This window comes from Microcaecilia unicolor, chromosome 1 (genome assembly GCF_901765095.1).
Source record: "Microcaecilia unicolor chromosome 1, aMicUni1.1, whole genome shotgun sequence".
Lineage (NCBI taxonomy): Eukaryota > Metazoa > Chordata > Amphibia > Gymnophiona > Siphonopidae > Microcaecilia > Microcaecilia unicolor.
Genome location: NC_044031.1, coordinates 107498965 through 107518171, shown reverse-complemented (window position 1 = coordinate 107518171; position 19207 = coordinate 107498965). Strand labels below are relative to the sequence as shown.

General features: G+C 46.4%; 1 protein-coding gene across 1 annotated transcript in view; it reads right to left on the bottom strand.

The window, feature by feature from the left end:
• ARHGAP21 (Rho GTPase activating protein 21) overlaps positions 1–19207 on the bottom strand; it is a 546622-nt gene that overhangs the window by 268092 nt on the left and 259323 nt on the right. The window contains 1 exon segment of the mRNA XM_030199291.1: positions 4149–4227. Within this exon segment, the coding sequence (XP_030055151.1) occupies positions 4149–4227 (79 nt within the window).

The window sequence follows — 19207 nt, the reverse complement described above, 5'->3', positions numbered from 1 at the left end:
GTGTCGAACCTGGCCCCCAAAAACTCTAGAGATTGTGAAGGGGACAGGTGACTTTTGGCCATATTGACGACCCAGCCTAGAGATTGCAGTACTGAGACCACTCTGGCTGTAGCTTGTAAGTTCTCTGTTGCAGAGTCTGCTCTGATGAGCCAGTCGTCTAGGTACGGGTGAACCCTGATACCTTCTCGCCTGAGAAAAGCAGCTACTACCACCATTACCTTCGAAAAGGTTCGGGGAGCTGTGGCGAGGCCAAAAGGCAAGGCCCTGAACTGGAAATGTTTTCCCAACACCGCAAACCTCAGAAACTTCTGGTGCGGGGGCCAAATCGGTATGTGCAAGTAAGCTTCTATCAGGTCTAGAGACGTGAGAAACTCTCCTGGCTGTACCGCCGCAATGACGGGAGCGCAGGGATTCCATGTGGAAATGCCGCACTCTCAGGGACTTGTTCACTTCTTTTAAGTCCAGAATAGGGCGAAAGGACCCACCTTTTCGCGGCACCACAAAGTAGATGGAGTATCGGCCGCAGCCTTGCTCGGCGGGAGGCACCGGGGTCACTGCCCCTAACTGAATCAGACCTTGTAAAGTCTCCTCCACCGCCACCCGTTTGACGGCAGAACCGCATCGGGACTCCACAAACACGTCTCTTACTGGGGCGTTGAATTCTATTCTGTATCCATCTCTGATCAGGTCCAGAACCCACTGATCTGAGGAAATCTTGGCCCACTCCTCGACAAAGAGGGAAAGCCGTCCTCCGATGACAGGCATCAAGGAGAGGGCCGGTGCACCATCATTGAGAGGGTCACCCCTGAACTCCTGGTCTTGAGCCACCGGCTGCGGAACGCTTGTCCGAGCGAAAGGAGTTCCTCTGCTGACCACGGGCACATGAAGTGAACCCAGCAGAACGCCCCGGGCGGTACCTTCTAGCTTCACGGAAGCGAGGTCTGTACGAGGAATGGACTGCCTGGCCCTTAGAGGAAGGCCTCTGCCTATCTTCGGGCAAGCGCTGGGGTTTTGGATCACCCAGGCCTTTCACAATTTTCTCCAACTCCTCACCAAATAGGAGAAGTCCTTGAAAAGGCATCTTCACCAACCTTTGCTTAGAGGCCATGTCCGCTGCCCAGTGTCGTAGCCACAGACGACGGCGAGCCGCCACTGCTACTGCCATTTGTTTAGCCGAAGCTCTGACAAGGTCATAAAGGGCATCAGCCAGAAAGGACAAGGCCACCTCCATCCGCGGAGCCACATCCAAGAAGGGCTCCGCTCCATCTCCGGGCTGAGCCACTGCCTGTTGCAGCCAAGCTAGGCAGGCTCTAACAGCTTAACAGCTGCATGCAGACGCCCGAACAGTGAGACCTGCAATTTCAAAGGACCGTTTCAATGCTGTTTCCAGCCTACGGTCTTGAACATCCTTCAGGGCAACACCTCCTTCAACAGGGAGGGTAGTTCTCTTTGTCACCGCAGTGACTAGGGCATCCACTGTAGGCATTTGAAAACGAGCCATATGTCCCTCACGCAGAGGGTATAACTGCCCCATAGCCCTGGAAACTCTCAAAGGTCCCTCGGGGTCAGCCCACTGAGCCGAAACAAGCTCTAGGATGGAGTCATGCAAAGGGAAGGCCCGAGCAGCTTTCTTGGTACTAGCCATCCTGGGATTACCCGAGGAGGCCATGCCACTGTCAGGATCTTCAATCGAGACGGCCTGCAGGGTATCTGAAATAAGCGCTGGCAGCTCATCACGGTGGAAAATCCTCAACGCGGAGGGATCATCCAGATCCTGTGGTAAATCCGCACCTGACTCTGGTTCCTCAGACCAAGAACGTCTGTCAGAGTTCTCCGAATCCTCACACCCCGACCACGGGGGGGGGAAGGTGCACCACAATCTGAAGGGGAATTAACCCTTCTACGCTTATCTTTAGGCCACGCATCCAGGAAAAAAGCCTCACTGGGCAGTCCCAGGCCAGAATCCATCGGGGGGGGGGGGGCCATCAGAGGAGCCTCAGGCAACCCTTGAGGAAGGGCTCTTTTCATCATGTATGCTTTATGCAGCAAAAGCACAAAATCCGGGGAGAAAATCTCACCCTGGGCACCCAAATCCTGTCCGGTGCTAGCCACTCCTGAAATAACCTCATCTCGAGGTGCCCCACCCGGCTCAGGTCTCTCCGTGTCCACGGAGGCCGCACCATGTGGTGTAAGCAAAATGGCGCCCGCTGCCAGCTCAGAGCGGGAAGAAACATCGCTCGCCATGCTCGGGCCGGCTCCTACGCCAGTACAGCACGATTTACAGAGCCCTGCTGCTGATTTGCGCTTACCACAAGTGGAACAGCGCTTTACATTGTCCGCAGCCATCGCCGAAAAACGGCGGTAAAATCCAAAATGGCGGTTTCGCGCCAAAATCGCCCCGATCGCGGGCCCACCCCGGAGGAGTTGGAAAACACTCTTACCTCAAAGGATCTAGTGTACAACTACGATCCTGCTGAAAATCAGGTCAAAAACCTCTGTTCCAGCGTCTCTGCGTTTAAAAACGCGACGTGCTTTTTTTTTTTTTTTTTTTTTAAGCTGTGAGGAAAGCAGAGGTATTGAAGACTCCGGAGGCTCAGATGAGTGGGAAAGGCAGGGAAAGGGCGAACCTATATGCCTGCATCCACTGTTGGTGGGTAAGGACAGGGAAAGCAAGGCAATATGTCCACATCCACAGAGGTATGGGTAAGGCAGGGAAAGGGCTAACCTATGTGCCTTTAAAGTGAGGCTGCTATAGCCTCCAACACCCCTGTTAACAACTGGCAAGCCAGGAACCACCTCCCGGCAGATTTTTCTGGAGCTCGAACAAGCTGCAGCCACCCTGCTAGGGGAGATAGAGAATACTGAAGAGGCAGTGGAGCTAGCTGGCCAAGAGGGCACTGTGAAAGTTTGAGTGCTCTCTATCTCCCCTGCTGGTTGATGGACATAACCCATACATAATGGCTTCATCTGCTTGATGACAAGGAAATACTGTTCTACATATCCAAGTCACTTATAAAATAAACACCCTTTATGGCATACTCCCTAGAATCCTGAAGTGGTGAAGTCAAAATCTCTGAATGATGAGATGGCATCAAATATTTGTGCAATACTACTTCAAAATGAGAAACTATTTGATTGCTCTTTTTGGAACAAGTAAGACAATATCAGTTTCCAGATGAATTTGTTTTCAATTTAATTTAAAAACATATATTCCTACAAACAAAAGCACTATAAAATTGTGAAATAGAATATTTTTAAAAATATAGAAATTCTTACCCTTCATCGATCAACCCCACTCTGAACCGAGATCTGTGGTAGCTGGCCAAAACAGCAAGTCTAACACAAAATCTCACCGAGAAACCCAAAAAAATTACATTTCTTCAGAGAACATCCCAAAATGGACATATGCTTCTCTTAAGAAAATAAAATAGGCATTCCCCTAGCTTTCTCTGCTCCCTTCTCCATTGTGGTCACCGCCCCCCCCCCCCCCCCCATTTCTGTCCATCTCCTTTTTCCCCCCAGCCACCAAGGTTATTTTCCCTCTTTCTGCCCCTCTCAGTTCTCTCTCCCCAGTCCCCAGTAAGACCCCACACCTTTCTCTTTCTGTTCCTCCCAGCTCTCGAGTTCAACCAAGACACATCCTCACAACTCTTTTTTCCTCTTCCCCAAGGCACATACCCTACAGCTCTCTTATCTGGCTCTCCCTAATGCACACATACAGCTCTTTCTCCCTCTCTTCTCCCTTGCTGGATCATTCACTAATCATTATAAAAGGAGAAGAGCAGGAGCACCTCAAGTCATGTCCTCTTCCTCCGCAGCCTGGCTTTTGCAATCGATTTGTACAATGTAGCTGTACATTGTTCCGAACACTTCAAACTGTATTCTACTGTGGAACTGCTTTCACCTAACTGAAGGATTAATGAGTAAATCAACTTTTTGAGTATTAATTTTTTTTCAAGACGTAATAATGAATCAACCAAAAGTAAGTCCAAACTTTTGCACCTGCTAAACTCTGCAAATAAATCATAACTTATTAAAATTTGTAGAAAGATGTTGTGTCAGCTTCTGTTCATTTATGAATTCAAAAGTTACAAAGTGCTAATTTTTACATAAAACTGTATTGCTATTGTCATAAATATTTTTCTTACCTGTTTTGAATTAAAGAAATTACTTGAGAATATGTCTTTCCAATAACACTTTCACCATTGACTTTTATAATTCGGTCACCTGAAAGGGCAAGCATGAAACAATTACAATATGCTTTAGAAAAAAAGAGGCAATGCCTGTTTTAGCCTGTTATATGGTTGACAATATACATTCTTTTACAGTAGATCAAGACCAACTAACCCACCCAAATCTGCTCATTTTCCACCCAATCTGCTCATTTTTCCATAGCTTAGCATATATCCCAGTTGTTAGCTCTACAAGCTAGACTGCCTGCAGGATATTAGCTCTTTTGAGCAGGGACTGTCTTTTCTTCATGTTCAATTGTAAAGCGCTGCGTACGACTGGTAGCGCTATAGAAATGATTTATAGTAGTAGTAGTAGTTATCCATAACTTTCCTTGGTCCTTTACAATATTTAAACCAATGCCTTCACATCCCCCTCATTTCCTAGTGCTATTTTTACAACCTCTTAAACCTGTTCCTATTACTTATTTATTGTAATTTATACTATTCCAGAAAATGACCAATAATTCAAAAGAAAACACATTACCTTAAAAATCATAGAATACTCATAGGCTTATCATAAAAACAATGAGCATAAGTCTGTTTTAAAAGAAACGGGCGCTAGCAAGGTTTTCCTCTGAGTGTGTATGTTTGAGAGAGTGTGAATGTGCGAGTGTGTGTGTGTGTGTGTGTGTGTGTGTGTGTGTGTGTGTGTGTGTGACAGAGAGAGAGTGAGACTGGGTGCGAGTGTGTGTGTGAGAATGACAGTATGTGCCAGGGTCCCCCCTCTCTCCCAGTTCCAGGGTCACCCCCCCACGGTATGTCTTCCATTTGCAGGGGTGTCCCCCCCCCTCCCTCCCTCCCTCCCAGTTGCAGGGTCCCCCCTCCCTTTTTCCCAGTTGCAGGGTCCCCCCCTCCCAGTTGCAGGGTCCCCCCCTCCCAGTTGCAGGGTCTGTGTGTCTCCCCCCCTCCTTCTGTCCAGTGGAAACAGCTGTAAAAACGGCAATGAGAAGCAGCTCCTAGGTTTCCTTTTTTTTTTTTTTTTTTTTTTTAGTGTATAGGAATGACGGCTGCTTTGGAGAGTGGAATCAGAGATTAACCAATGGGCTTCCTTGCTTACCACAGACTTGCTTTGTTCACTTCCACTCCTGTGGGGCCAGCTTTGTGTATTCTTATAGGTAGTTTACCTTTGTGTGCTGTATGATTCAGCCTAGTGTGTTCCCTTGTGGGGCTTCCTGTATCTTTGTATTCAGTAGGTGCAGCCTAGTTCCCTTGAGTGCTGTATGGTACAGCCTAGAGTGTTCCCTTCTGGGACTTCTTGTATGCTTGATCGCCTTATGGCACAGCCTTGTGTATACCTTTAGAGGCTTCTGCCTCTCACCCCTTCCCTTGTGTCTCTACCCTGCACTGTGTGCGCTGCTTGTGCTCCAGTTCCATGGGGAACCCTTTGTTGTTCTTTCTCCCTTCCCAGAGTGTGACTGGGTTTCTGGTCAGCCATGAGGCCCGCTTTCTTGGACTCTGCGCGAGTGGGTTCCCGATCGGCCGTGAGGCCCGCCTGAATGCTCTAGCTCCCATTTTCTGGTGGTGTCTGTTGGCTGTTGTGTGAGTGCGAGGGCTTGGTGGCTGGGGTGGTGCATAGGGCCTGTTCGGTCTACCCTAGGCCTTGGCCAAAATCCTATACTAGGCCTCGGCCTGGGCTCATGTCCCGAACAACACTAATGCTGTGTGCACTCAGCCCGGCTCCCATTGACACCTCAATTCCGATCCTGGATGTTTCAGTGCAGTGCTGCTTAATCCTCAGCATCTGCACAGCTCCCTCAGTCGACAATAGTCTGTCTTCTCTCCTCCTGTGCTCATGTGTGTCGCCGGCCATCCAGGACCTGGGTAAGGGTTAATGCGTTAACTCCTCTGCCTCTGCAGATCCTCCCTTTTCTGCCATGTCCTCTCCCATGATGGAACACAATGCCACATGATGTCAGGAGGTAGCAAAACAAGGCAGAAAGATGGACCTGCGGAAGCAGAGAAGACAACGCAGTAGCGTGATCTGGGTCCTGGCCAGTACACACACAAGCAGGAGACCAATTCAGCAGCAGCATGCCTGAGCCTTCTTCTGTCTTCCAGTGCCACCAGAAATCTTGCCGATGTGCCGGGGAATCTCCCCCCCACCCCTCTCAGCAGCCTTGGACCATGCAGGTCTTTATATGCAGACATTTACTATGCTACTCTGTCCTGAATCTTTTTGAGGTACTGCTTCTAGAACTCTATAAAATAAAGGTAATTTTCCAAAACATTTTCCAAGCACATTTATTCAAGTACAGTTCATAGGCACTCCTGGGGGTGTAGATGGGGCAGCATGAGGGATACGATATGTGGCACACCGTTTCAAAATATATGCATCCATACATAGTGCACCTAGATTTACACCTTTTGTGCACTAACAGAACTGATTTTGGATGCTTATTTTCAAAATGCACATAAGCACCCTTTATAAAATTACCCCCACCTGCCAAGTGAGGCCTCACTAGTGACCCTTTTCTGCTAGTTAAGCCACTTCCTGTGCATCTAGCATCCCTCTGGGTCTGGCTACTGCCTTGCTGCAAATCCAAGAAGACAGGAAGAGCCTCCACGGAAAGTCAAAGCAAAACAGCAAAAGTAGAGGCTGACAAATGCGCAAACCAATAGGGAGATAATATCAAAAACCAGTTTATTCCTTGATATTGATATGAATATTCTGAATAAACTGGTTTTTGATATTATCTCCCTATTGGTTTGCGCATTTGTCAGCCTCTACTTTTGCTGTTTTACTGCCTTGCTGCACCACTTTACATCCGTGCCATAGTTTCTTTGCTGCTTCATGAATATTCTTAACTTATTCTCCATTGTGTACCACTCAGACTTCCACACTCCATATATATATATAGCCCTATACTCCCTCCTCTCTTTGATAAGGACTGAACTTAAGTTCCTAAGAGGAAAGCCTGGCAAGAATATTTTGGAAATTGGATCCCAGGGGAGTGCTATAGTAGCCTTCAAAGTAAGAACTGTGCAAAAAAGGATGTTTATATGTATTTGGATTTTGCTCACACCTTTTTCAGTAGTAGCTCAAGGTGAGTTACATTCAGGTATACTGGATATTTCTCTGTCCTAGGAGGGCTCACAATCTAAGTTTGTACCTGAGGCAATGGAGGGTTAAGTGACTTGACAAGATCACAAGGAGCAGCAGTGGGATTTGAACCGGACACCTCTGGATTTCAAGACTATTGCTCTAACCACTAGGCCACTCCTCCTCTCACTGAAGCCACTGAACAAAATAAAATGTATAAGGTGCCTGTCTCTTTACCTGGAAGTAAACAATAAAAGAGCAGAACTGAGCACCTAAAAGAAAATAAAGGGGATAGGGGAGACCGAGTTTGGAGCTTAAACTAGTGTGAATAAGAAGACGCAAAGCAAAAATGACAAAAGTATGAGAATCTCCCACCTCTCCTCTCACCCCCACCCCCAAAATACAGTACATACCTTTCTTCAGGCCAAATAAATGAGACAGAAATATAAAATATTCTAAGTCCTCGAACTTGGGCTTTTCCTTTATACTCCTCTTGTTTTTCTATGAGTGGTTCCCGTGTGAAGGGTACCATATTTCTCTCCTCTGCCTTTTAAGGTCTCTCTCTTGTTGAAAAAAGAAAATGGGGGACTTGTGAGAAGACAATGAGCCCCTTGAAATCCAGGATGGGTCTGTAAGAGCCACCTCTCTTGGAAACAATGAAATAGATGAAAACAGCCTTTCCCCTCGTCCAGACAGGGAACCTGCTCTACCGCCCCCCAAATCAGCGACCAATGAAAGGTGACCTTTATTACTCCTCTTTTGAGGAGGAACTGCATAGGGCACCATAAAGAAAATCAGAAAGAGGTTCGGCGAACTCCAGTGCATGCCCACGGTGAACCACCTCCAGAACCCACTAGTTGAAGGTGATGTGGACCCAATCAGGGTAGAACAGGGAGAGTCTGCCAACCATCTGCACCACCAAGAGTTCTGGTTGACCCTCATTTTGGACTCTTAACAGACATCAAGGAAATTGAGATTTCAGAATACCTTGCCCTCTGGGTCCTCTCAAAAGGGCAAGTCCTTCTGAGCCTTAGGTTCCACTAAGAGAGCTGCAGGCTCACCTGTCAAAATGGAATCTGTCTCTGTCCTTCAAGTCAGAACTACCCCCCCCCCCCCCCCCCCCCCCCCCCGTGCAAGGTGATGTATATGAGTAAAGAGTTGTTGAGGCCTGACCTCTAATAGGTCATTCACTAGCTTTTTCAGATCTTCACCAAAGAGTTACTGGGCCCTAAGTAACAGTGCTCATAGCTGTTATATTTGTTTTTTTGTTTCTTTTAATAATGTTTGCAATAATTTGTTTATAGTCGATGCTCTTAGCTTCCAGGTTAATATGTCGTTCCACAGTAAACAGGGAAGTAAACAAGGCAGAGTCCTAGCTCTAAAAGAGATGAATTCCCCTTCAGCTTCAGTGGAGTTCTCATTGGTTTATTTTCATTTTTAATTTTCTGATATGTTCATACAAGTGAGACAAAGAGAAAACACTTAAACATGAACAGAAATATTTTTGTGCCACTAAATTTGCTAAAGGTGGTAGGATATTCAAAAAACTATTTTAAAAGAAACTCCCAAGTTAAAAGCATACTGTGTAGACCTTGCCAATCCAGCAGGGGGCAATAAAGTATCAAATAAAATTCTCTACAAGCTGGCTCACCAACTTCACTATGTTTATTACACTGTCTACATCAACAGGTATGAGCAGGACCCGAGAGCTCTGAATAACAGAGGGTCTACCAAATAAGGCTTTGTGATGCTAGCAAAGTTCATAATTAACACTTTCTCCTCCATAAACCAATAGAAATCAAATCCATTTTATGATTTCAAATCACTAGGTGTGGTAGCCGTGTTAGTCCACTCTTAAAGGTTATCAATAGAAATCAAACAAAATAAAACATGGAAAAGAAAATAAGATGATACCTTTTTTATTTTTCTGTTGAAGAAGGGCAACCTTCGAAAGCTAATCAAGAAATGTATTATGTCCAATAAAAAAGGTATCATCTTATTTTCTTTTCCATGTTTTATTTTGTTTGATTTCTATTAATCACTAGGTGGAAAGATTATAGGAATTTCCAGTAAAGTGCTTTTTTTTTTAATATAACTTTAATACATATTCAGCATGACTCGTGTTTTCTTTCTAGCTGTGAAGCAGGAAGAGACTATACATTATAAGCCAGGCCTTGATAAATTTCATTTGACTAAGAGCCAGCCTATGAAACTGCTGTCACAATCCTCCTCATGCCCAGGTGTACTGCAGCTGCTTTAGAACATAATTTATTAAGACTAGGACAGTTAACCCTTCTATATTTAAGGGGAAATAAAATTTGATAAACCTATCCCTTGACATGCCATATGCACACTATCCAGAGTGATAAAAGCAATCAAAGAGGTATATGGGCAGAAAGATCTTATATACTAGAAGAACAACAAATGATAAAGAAAAAATATTTTCATATGAAGGAAACATTCTCAGAGTTTTAACTCACCCAAGCGGAACAGTACTCAAAGCTAAAAACCTGTTCCTAAGAGTGAATACGTTTCTCGATCACTGAAAATTGTCAAATGAAATGTGAGCAAAACCTGTGCTCCCAATCCAAACCGTGACAAAATACTCACAAATAAAAAAAGGATGAAGAATATCTATCTAGCCACATCCTCAATGAACAAAAAAAAAAAAACCTCAAATTATTTCACATAAATATATTAACACTCATACACTTCCAATCATAATTATTTAAATCATACTACAACATCTGCTGGTCTGGTTCATAAACACGTTATGCTAAAAGCATTTGATGACATATTTATATACTGAACCTGAATATACCGTGTCCAACGTTCCCAAGAGGGATATCAGCTAAAGTAATACTTTATAAACACTACGCTGTTGATATATCATTATTACATAGTGCTATACCGTCTATCATACTTATACCCTATCTTCTTATGAAAATTATTTTCAAAAAATACAAAAAAAAAAAAAGCTTGTTAGCTAAATCATTTCTTATTGTTAAATAAAGGTGCACTTATCTCAGTGCAGTCGGGTGTGTGCACTACACCCGACAACAACTTCTTTTGGCGTTAATCAGCTCTCTCGTGTAGCAGAATCCATCACGAGTTCGACTCTGCAGGGTTTCAAAAAATCTTCGTCAGGCATGAAGAACCTGCTTCCCCTCAACTAAATAAGCTGACACGATAGTCTCTTTCAGCCATCTAGAAATTGTGAACTTGTAAGCCATGAGGCAAACCTCTATTTAACAAAAAGCACAAAGTCTATCCAATGTGCAAAACTTATTCGTGACTTCCAGAAATCTAATGATGACTCTAAGCATATTGAGAAGTTTCAAGGAAGGATACTGAGCCTCTTCGTCCTCTTTATGAAAGGACGGAAGCTCCACAGATTGGTTGAGATGAAATGCTGATATCACTTTTGGAAAGAAGGAACCATGCACAGGGGGAGACCCCTATCTCCGAAAAGCAGAGAAAGAAATCTAGACAAGAGAGCCTACAGCTCCGAAACCCTACGTACTGACACAACAGCCACCAAGAACACTGTCTTTAGCGTTAAATCTTTCAAGGAGGCCTTCCGGAGTGGTTCAAAAGGAGGTTTCTGCCGAGCCCGAAGGACTAAATTAAGGTTCCACTCGGGACATGGTGTATGAAAGGGATGCTGCAAGCAGTCTGCTCCAAGCAAACGATATCCAGGTGAGTCTCAAGAGACTTCTGTAGTCAGCCCCTGAAACAGGTCAAAGCCGCAACCTGACATTTTAAAAAAAAACAATGCCAATCTTTTCAGAAGGCCTGCCTGGAGAAACACTAGGATGTGCGTTATCTGAGCAGAGAAGGGAGAAAGTTTGCATTCAGAACGACCTCCACACCCTCAAATAAAGGTAGAGCATTTTCAAGCCTAAAGCAAGGTAGCAGTAACTGAATCAGAATAGCCTTTTCCTCTCAATCGAGCCTTTCAATGCCTAAGCTGTAAGATCAAAGGGACCTCCATGAGCACCAGACCTTGCTTCAGCGGGCCATGTACTTGCATAAGATGGAGAGGATCCCTGTCTAGCAGTTGAATCAGGACCACGTATCTTGGCCTCCGGGGTCAATCTGGGGCTACAAGAATGAACTGACCCCAGTGCAATGCAATCCTTTTCAACATGCGGCCTACCGTGGACCAAAGAGGGAAAACATATAGTAGACATGTCTCCAGCCAGGGCTGCAGTAGAGCACCCATCTCCATTGAGCCCAGTTCTTTCAGACAGCTGAAGAACTTGGGCAGTTTGGCATTCCATTTCATCACCATCAAATTCAGAAGTGGAGAAGCTCAACCGTCCACTATAAGCTGAAAACAGGCTGAATAGCTCCCATTCTCCCAGGTCCAAGAAGTGCCTGCTGAGAAAGAGCCTTCTTATTCAAGGACCAGCGATGTGAGCTGCCGACAAGCAGAGATTTTTCTCCGCCCAAATCACAAAGGAGGTCGCCTTCACCACCAATGGACGGCTACAGGTCTTGCCTTGCTTGTTGATATAAGCCACTGCCATTGCTTTGCCAGAGAAAATTTGGACTGGAGCCCCTGCCAGAATGGAAGCAAAGTCGCATAAGGTACCCTGTGCCAGATGGAACTTGTAATGAGCTTCCAAAACCTGACTTGCTGGTCTGTGCCCTGAAAAGGACAGGTACAAATCAAGGTAAGGTATATACAAAAAGTAGCACATGTGAGTTTATCTTGTTGCGCAGACTGGATGGACCGTGCAGGTCTTTTTCTGCCGTCATCTACTATGTTACTATCTGTTGTCACCACCTCCCATTATGAAGCTTTGATGGTCAAATTCCTGGGCGACAACTACCACTGCATACTCTGGCAACCAATATCCAAGGAAGCTGAAGCTCATACTCCTGTGACACCAGAGAACAGCAGCTGAGAAGAGACTCCTGTAAAGGCCGCATATGAGCCCTTGCCCATGGCAACACTTCCATCACATATGTCATTGACTGTAGAACCTAGACGTAGTCCCAGCCCCTGGGCCTGCCATAACTAAGGAGATGAATCTGTTGAACCAGCTTCGACCTCCTTTCCATGAGAAAGATCCTCTCCCTTGCGTCTGCAATGGAGTTAATCTGCTCTTCTTGAACTTGATCACCCAACCCAACTGACCTATTCAAATAGGACGAAGCATGAATAAGCTAGTCATCAAGACAGGGGTGAACTCATTTCCTGGCACCAAAGAAAGGCCACCACCACCATAACCTTGGTAAACATTCTTGATACTGTGGTGAGATCAAAGACAGAAGCCCTAAAAACTGGAGTGACAGCCCAGCATCACAAATCGTAGAAACCTCTGAGGCGGTGGCCATAAGGATATATACAAGTATGCTTCCTTGAAATCGAGGGCGGTGAGAAGTTCTCCTGCTTTAACTGAGGCTATGACTGCTCTTAGCATTTCCATTCAAAAGCGAGGTACTCGGAGGCAGCAGTTTAGACCTTTGCGATCTAAGACTGGACAAAAGGTGCCTTCCTTCCTCGGGACAATGAAGTAGATGGAGAATCTCCCTTGTCCCTGTTCAGCCTGGGGAATTAGAACAATGGCCCGGAGCGCAAGCACGGAATCTACGGTAGCCTGAACCTGGAACACCTTGGTTCCCTTTTAACAAGGAGACTGCAAGAAGAGAGCAGCGACCGGGCGGGAGAACTCCAACTTGTAATCTTCTGTAAGAATATCAAGAATCCACTGGTCTGATGTGATTTAATCGTCCCTAAACTCCTGAAGACGTCTCACCAGAGGAAGAGAAGAGTGGACTAGCTGTGCATCATTGTGAAGCTCAGGAGACATTAAGCACCCTGACTGACTCAAAGATGTACTTCCTGTCCGCACAAAAAGAAGACTGGCGTGCCTGAAAGTGGGACTTCTGACCATATTGCTGACTACCAGGCCGGTATCATCTCCTGTCTCAAAACAGAAATTGAGTGCCCACTGAAGACAGACTACCAGGGGCTTTCAGCTTATCCTCCAGCAACTACTGTGGAATAGTTTCCCCCAGTTCTTTCACCAAGTAACTGAAATCTTCTCCAAACAGGCATTTACCCTGAAAAGGCAGTTTAACTAAATGAACTAGATGCTGCATCCGCTGCCCAATGCCGCAACCACAGCTGCTGACGTGCCATAACCCGATGCCCATCTCATATTGCAGACTGCTGATGCCAGTTCAAGCATGCTCTTGGCACATACGAGCTGCACACTGTCGCTTCAAGGCACAAAGAGGACACTTCAAAGGCTTGTTTCAGTAAACCTTCTAGCATCCTATCCTGTAGGTCTTTTAGGGCAATGTCCCCTTGTATTGGCAAGGTAGTCTTCTTAGTCTCCACTGTAACAAGGGAGCCCACTTTGGGAAGCTGCAATTTCTCTCTTTTTCTCCCCCAGAACTAATGCGTAGAGGTGAGCCATGGCTCTTCCCACTCTCATCTCCAATTCCAATGTGACCCATTCTGCTGTAGTCAGGTTCTGAATGTCAGGATGCATCAGGAAGGCCTTAGAACGACCTCTAACCTCCCCTCATGATTAACAAAGATGGAACTCCTGATGCTAAAGCAGAAGGCTCCTCAATGGAAAGTACTGCCGGTGCCTCAGAAATAAGAGTACTCAGCTCCTCATTAAACCACCTCAGTATTTTCAGGCCATCCCCCTCCTCAGGAGGGAGCTCTCCCTCCTCTAATAGCTCCTTCAACAATGGCTCCTTTGAATAGACTGAGACCATATCAGATAAGGAGGGAGAAGCAAAGAGCTTCATCTGCCCACTCCTGGAGGTCTAAATGAGATCTCTTAGGAGTCAGAGGGGCAGTGGAGCGAGAAACTCAGGCACAATGCATCAATTCTGACTGTCCCTGCTTTAGTCAACAGGCGCCTGGTGTAAGAATAATATAAACTCCAAAGAAAACAAAGATCCTGATGCACCTGAATGCTCTGTCAGGCCCCAAGCTTGTAAAATAGCAGCTATCCTCCACACATGGTCAAAGGGTCTTCCTCACTGCCAGTTGGCCCAGACAAAATGGTGCCTACTCCTGCACTCTCCTACATCAAACTGTGCACTGGCCCTGCCAGAGAGACCGAAATCCAAAGATGTGCTGCCGAGAAATTGCTGGCTTACACTCACTGCAATGCCCTGACACCAGCCAGCAGATCCCACAACAGGAACACTGTTTAAGTGGAGGAGTAGCCTAGTGATTAGTGCAGTGGACTTTGATCCTGGGGAATTGGGTTCAATTTCCACTGTAGCTCCTTGTGTCTCTGGACAAGTTACTTAATCATCCATCACCGCAGGTACAAATAAGTACTTGTATATACTACGTAAACAGCTTTGCATGTAGTTGCAAAAAAACACAGAAAGGCAGTATATCATGTCCCATTCCCTTTCCTCTTAACTGTCTCTGTGGGACTCAACTTTCATCCCGACTGCCACAAGCACCACACGGTCCCAAACAGTGAGTCAGGGTTCCTCCTCTGCACTAAGTAGAACTTGCAGCCCTCCAAGTGGTTCTGAGTCTAACTTTAGTCAGACTTACCACTGCTGGCTGCTCACCTCAAGCTCATAGTCTCCACAAGTCTCACCCCAGATTAGACAGAATCAGGACTGATACTCTGTCCCATGCCTTCCAGTAAACCTCTTTCCTTCTCCTCTCTCTATTTTTTTTTTAAGGTTTTTGTGCTGGAAAGGAGATCTCCACAGGAAACAGGGGAGGGAAGAAGTAAATTCACGGGGCACCAGAGACAGGGATCTGAAGACCTCCAAATATGACTCAGACTCAACCGCCCACAAAGCTAACTGGGGACCAGTTGACCAACTGGATCATGAGAAAATCACTCAGAACTAGAGGCTGAAAAGTGTGTGAGGAGCTGGATTGGATGCCAAGAGAGGTGTCTCAGCTCAATTTTCACTTCTCTATATCCACCTGCTGGTTGATGGACAAAACCAGTGATGTGTTGGTAAATGTTTAACAACAGGCTCGATCCCACCCACCAAAAAAAGCAATATATATGTACGTAACTTTATTATACATTTTATTGGTACAAAGGGAAAGGGAAGGGAAATGGGACTTGTTATACCGCCTTTCTGAAGTTTTGCATCTACATTCAAAGCAGTTTACATATATTCATGTACTTATTTTGTACCAGGGGCAATGGAGGGTTAAGTGACTTGCCCAGAGTCACAAGGAGCTGCAGTGGGAATTGAACTCAGTTCCCCAGGATCAAAGTCCACTGCACTAACCACTAGGCTACTCCAAGGTACAATGTAGTAACCAATTTACAATATTAAAATATGCATTATTCTTTACTGTACATTCCATATGGCCATGAAACCCCAAGAACCCTTCCACTCCTGTATTCCCTCCCTGCCTATAAGCCCACCCGACTGTTTCCACTCAACAAAATAACACAAGAGATGTACAGATCAGTAGGACCCAAAGTAGTACAAAACATGTAAAGTTATAAACAACATAGTTTATGCCCTTAGGTTTTGTCTTTGGGTTTAACAAGCAATACCATGGGCATGTAAGGTCGTCCCTTAGAATCGCCCAGGTCTTTAACACTCTTGTCCAAGTCTTCACCAAACAAAAGCTTACCCCTGAACGGTAAACGAGCCAGCCAAGATTTAGAGACCGTACCCGCGGACCAGTGACGAAGCCATAACCAGCGGCGAGCTGTCACCGCTAAAGAAATCTCCTTGGCAGATGCCCGAACAATGTCATACAGCAAATCTGCCAAATAAGCGAGACATGATTCTATAGAAGGCAAGGCCGCCACCAGCTCTTCTGAAGAGGCCGCTTTCTGGACCCAAGAAAGACACGCCCTGGCCGCATAAGACCCACAGACCGAAGCTTGCAAAGATAACGCCGCCACTTCAAACAACATCTTCAAAGAAGATTCTAACTTCCTGTCTTGCGGATCCCTCAGTGCGGTGCCACGTTCTACAGGCAAAGTAGTCTTCTTAGTGACTGCCGTGATCAACGAATCCACCATGGGGAGGCGCAGGGATTCCCATTCTCCTTCCGGAAGCGGATAGAGGCATGCCATAGCCCTCACCACTCGCAGTCCTGCCTCAAGCGTATCCCACTGAGCTGCAATGAGAACTTTCATTGCCTCGTGAACATGAAAAGTTCTAGGCGGATGCATAGTCCACGACATAATTGAGGGGGCAGAAGTAGAGGGGAGACTGCTGTCCAGAACCGATATATTCAAGATCTCCATAGCCTTAACAATCAGGTTAGGTAACTCCTCCTGGTGGAACAACCGTGCAGCCGTGGAATCATCTCCCCCTTCAACCGGCAACTCACCCTCCTCCAGAGGTTCAGTCCGGGATAGTTGGGAAAACTGTGATAGCCTGCCGTCATCTACCTGAGCACACAGAAATCGAATTGCTATCCCACGAAACAATGCACGGGCGCTTAGGTAGCGAGGGAGGGGTAGTATCCAAGTCCTCTGGAGAGTCCCCCAAAGGAGCCCCCCCAGACCTTTTAAGTAAAAAGGCCTTGTGCAACAAAAGCACAAATTCAGAGGAAAAAGGCTCTCCAGCCCCTTCCCAGTCACTGACACCCGCCAGAGCAATGTCAGAATGAACCTGACTCTGAAGCTGCGCTGCTGCAGCAGATTGGACAGCACCTGCCGAAGTTCCCCGATCACTCAAAATGGCGCCCGCAGTATCGAGGCGGGAAGGACCAGCGCGGGAAAAGAGGTGTGATGCCTCAGCACCCCCCCCCCCCGACGCTACCCCCGTGTCAGCCTCCAATAGCGCATCAGCGCCCGTAGCACTCGTTTCCACTGACCGTCGTTCACGCGGTCCGGCACCCAAGGCTGAAACCACTCGAGCCACAGGGGAAGAAACGGCGCCAAAATCAGCCGCTGCCGGGCGTGATGCAGTGCGCCCTGAAGAGCCCAGCAACGGCGCCTGTAAGCTCGGGACCTGCGCTGCTCCGCCAAGGACAGGGGAGCCCCAGGAACAAGCAGAGCATACTCTCAACGCTGCTCTCTGATTCCACACCGGGAGCAGCGCTTCACAGACTCCGACGGAGCTGGCACGTGCTCCATGGAGAAACACACCGGGGGACCCCCTGCCCGCTCCGAAACGTTCTCCCAACGGCTTCCTTTGCCCTAATAAGCAAACCTCTCACTGTGAGTGCCAACAAAATGTTCCTTTTTTTTTTTTTACCTTCTCAAAAACAGGAGAGTAACTGACTCACATGCTGCCAAAGGGGTCCGGCAGGAGAGGGTGGAAGGGAGGGACCCGGCACCACCAGGTATCCCAGCTCAGCACCCAGCGAGCCCTCAGACCCTTAGGTAATCTCAACTCAGCCTACGGGAATAGGTGAGGACCCCCACAAACCAGAGCTGCAAAGTTATGACCACCACCTGCTAGATAGACAGAATTGAGGTTTGAGTGGCTACACATGACCACATATAGGGAGCCTCAGAAGTTCTCTCTATCTCCACCTGCTGGCAGAGGGACATAACCACCAGTCTCTGGATTGATCTGTGGGATGCTATGGAATAAATATATACCACAGAAGTGGAAAATGTTGGCACATATTGACTGACTGTGGACTTCTGCATAAAGGTAGCTCTGCCCTCACAAATAGTAGTAATAAACAATATTAAGTGAATTTATATAATATTATACCACTGCATTCCAATAAAGCAAAAGGAGCAAGTTCCCACAAACCATCATTCTCTGTTGATCTAGGCACAGGAAAAAAAGATTTTAAGTGCTCCCAGATTTCAACCTAACTCGTCTTTAATGTAGGATATGTCATAAATAAGTACATAAATAAATAGAGACTCTGAATGTTGGTATCATCTGCAAAAATGCAAACCTTTCCAAAATAGCCTTTCTATGATATAGGACCAATAAAAAAGGTTGAGAACAATCAGACTTATGGCACTCCACTGGTAACACCCCTTTATGTGGTAGTAAACTTCATTTACCAGTATCGTATGTCACCTCCCTATATTCTGCTAAGTTCAAAAGAGATCTAAGTGGATTACAAACAGTAAGTCCTTCCTTCAGGAGAATTTACAATTGTATATCTAATACGTTGACACTGAAAAAAAAGCATCTCTCTCATCAATTGCATATCTAAAACTTTCATCTTTCTCATCAATTGCACATCTAAAACATTAATTACAGTTATATACTGTAAGAAGGAAGAGGCTGTCCTACCCTGGTTAGGCCCCTAGGGGGCGTTGTCCCCCCTAAAATGTCCAGGGAAAAGGGCTGGGTGAGTCGCTGAAGGGAGGTAGAGCTGGAGGTCGCTAGGACCTGGGGCAAGTCCTGGAGGATAGCTGGAGGTCGCTAGGACCTGGGGCGAGTCCTGGAGGATAGCTGGAGGTCGCTAGGACCGGGGAGAGTCCTGGGGATAGAAACAGGTGCAGCAGGTTATGGGCTGGGTCCTGTTTGGGGATTAACTACTTATACTCCTCCTCAGTTGTGAAGGGAGGAAGGAGAGCTGGCAACTGAAGAAGGGGCTGGTAACTGAAGCAGAGGGATCCCCATGAGAAGTACTGGCTGAGCCCTATGGCCTGGTGGTGAAAAGACTGTGTCTAGAACAGTGAAGAGGTACTGTGTGTCCCAGAGGAAGAGACTGTGTGTCTAGAGCTGGGTGCTATAAGGAGGGACTGTGTGTCCAGGGACTGAGTTAGTACTGAGCCCAAATGCCTGTGTGAGAGGGCTCAGGGGGAAGAAATCCATGGATATTGAACTGTGCAAGAAGAAATGTTTAAAAGGGAAGATTGCACTGAGTAGGAAGAAATGAAAGTGTTTTAAGCTAAAAGAAGTGTGCCCCAGGGGCTGGAATAAAGTTGTGTATGAAACTAGCCTGATTGGTGAAACCTGACTATGTTTGCTTTTTGAGAAGCAGGTCACCCTGAGCAGAAAAGGGTGGTAGATTAATTTGCAT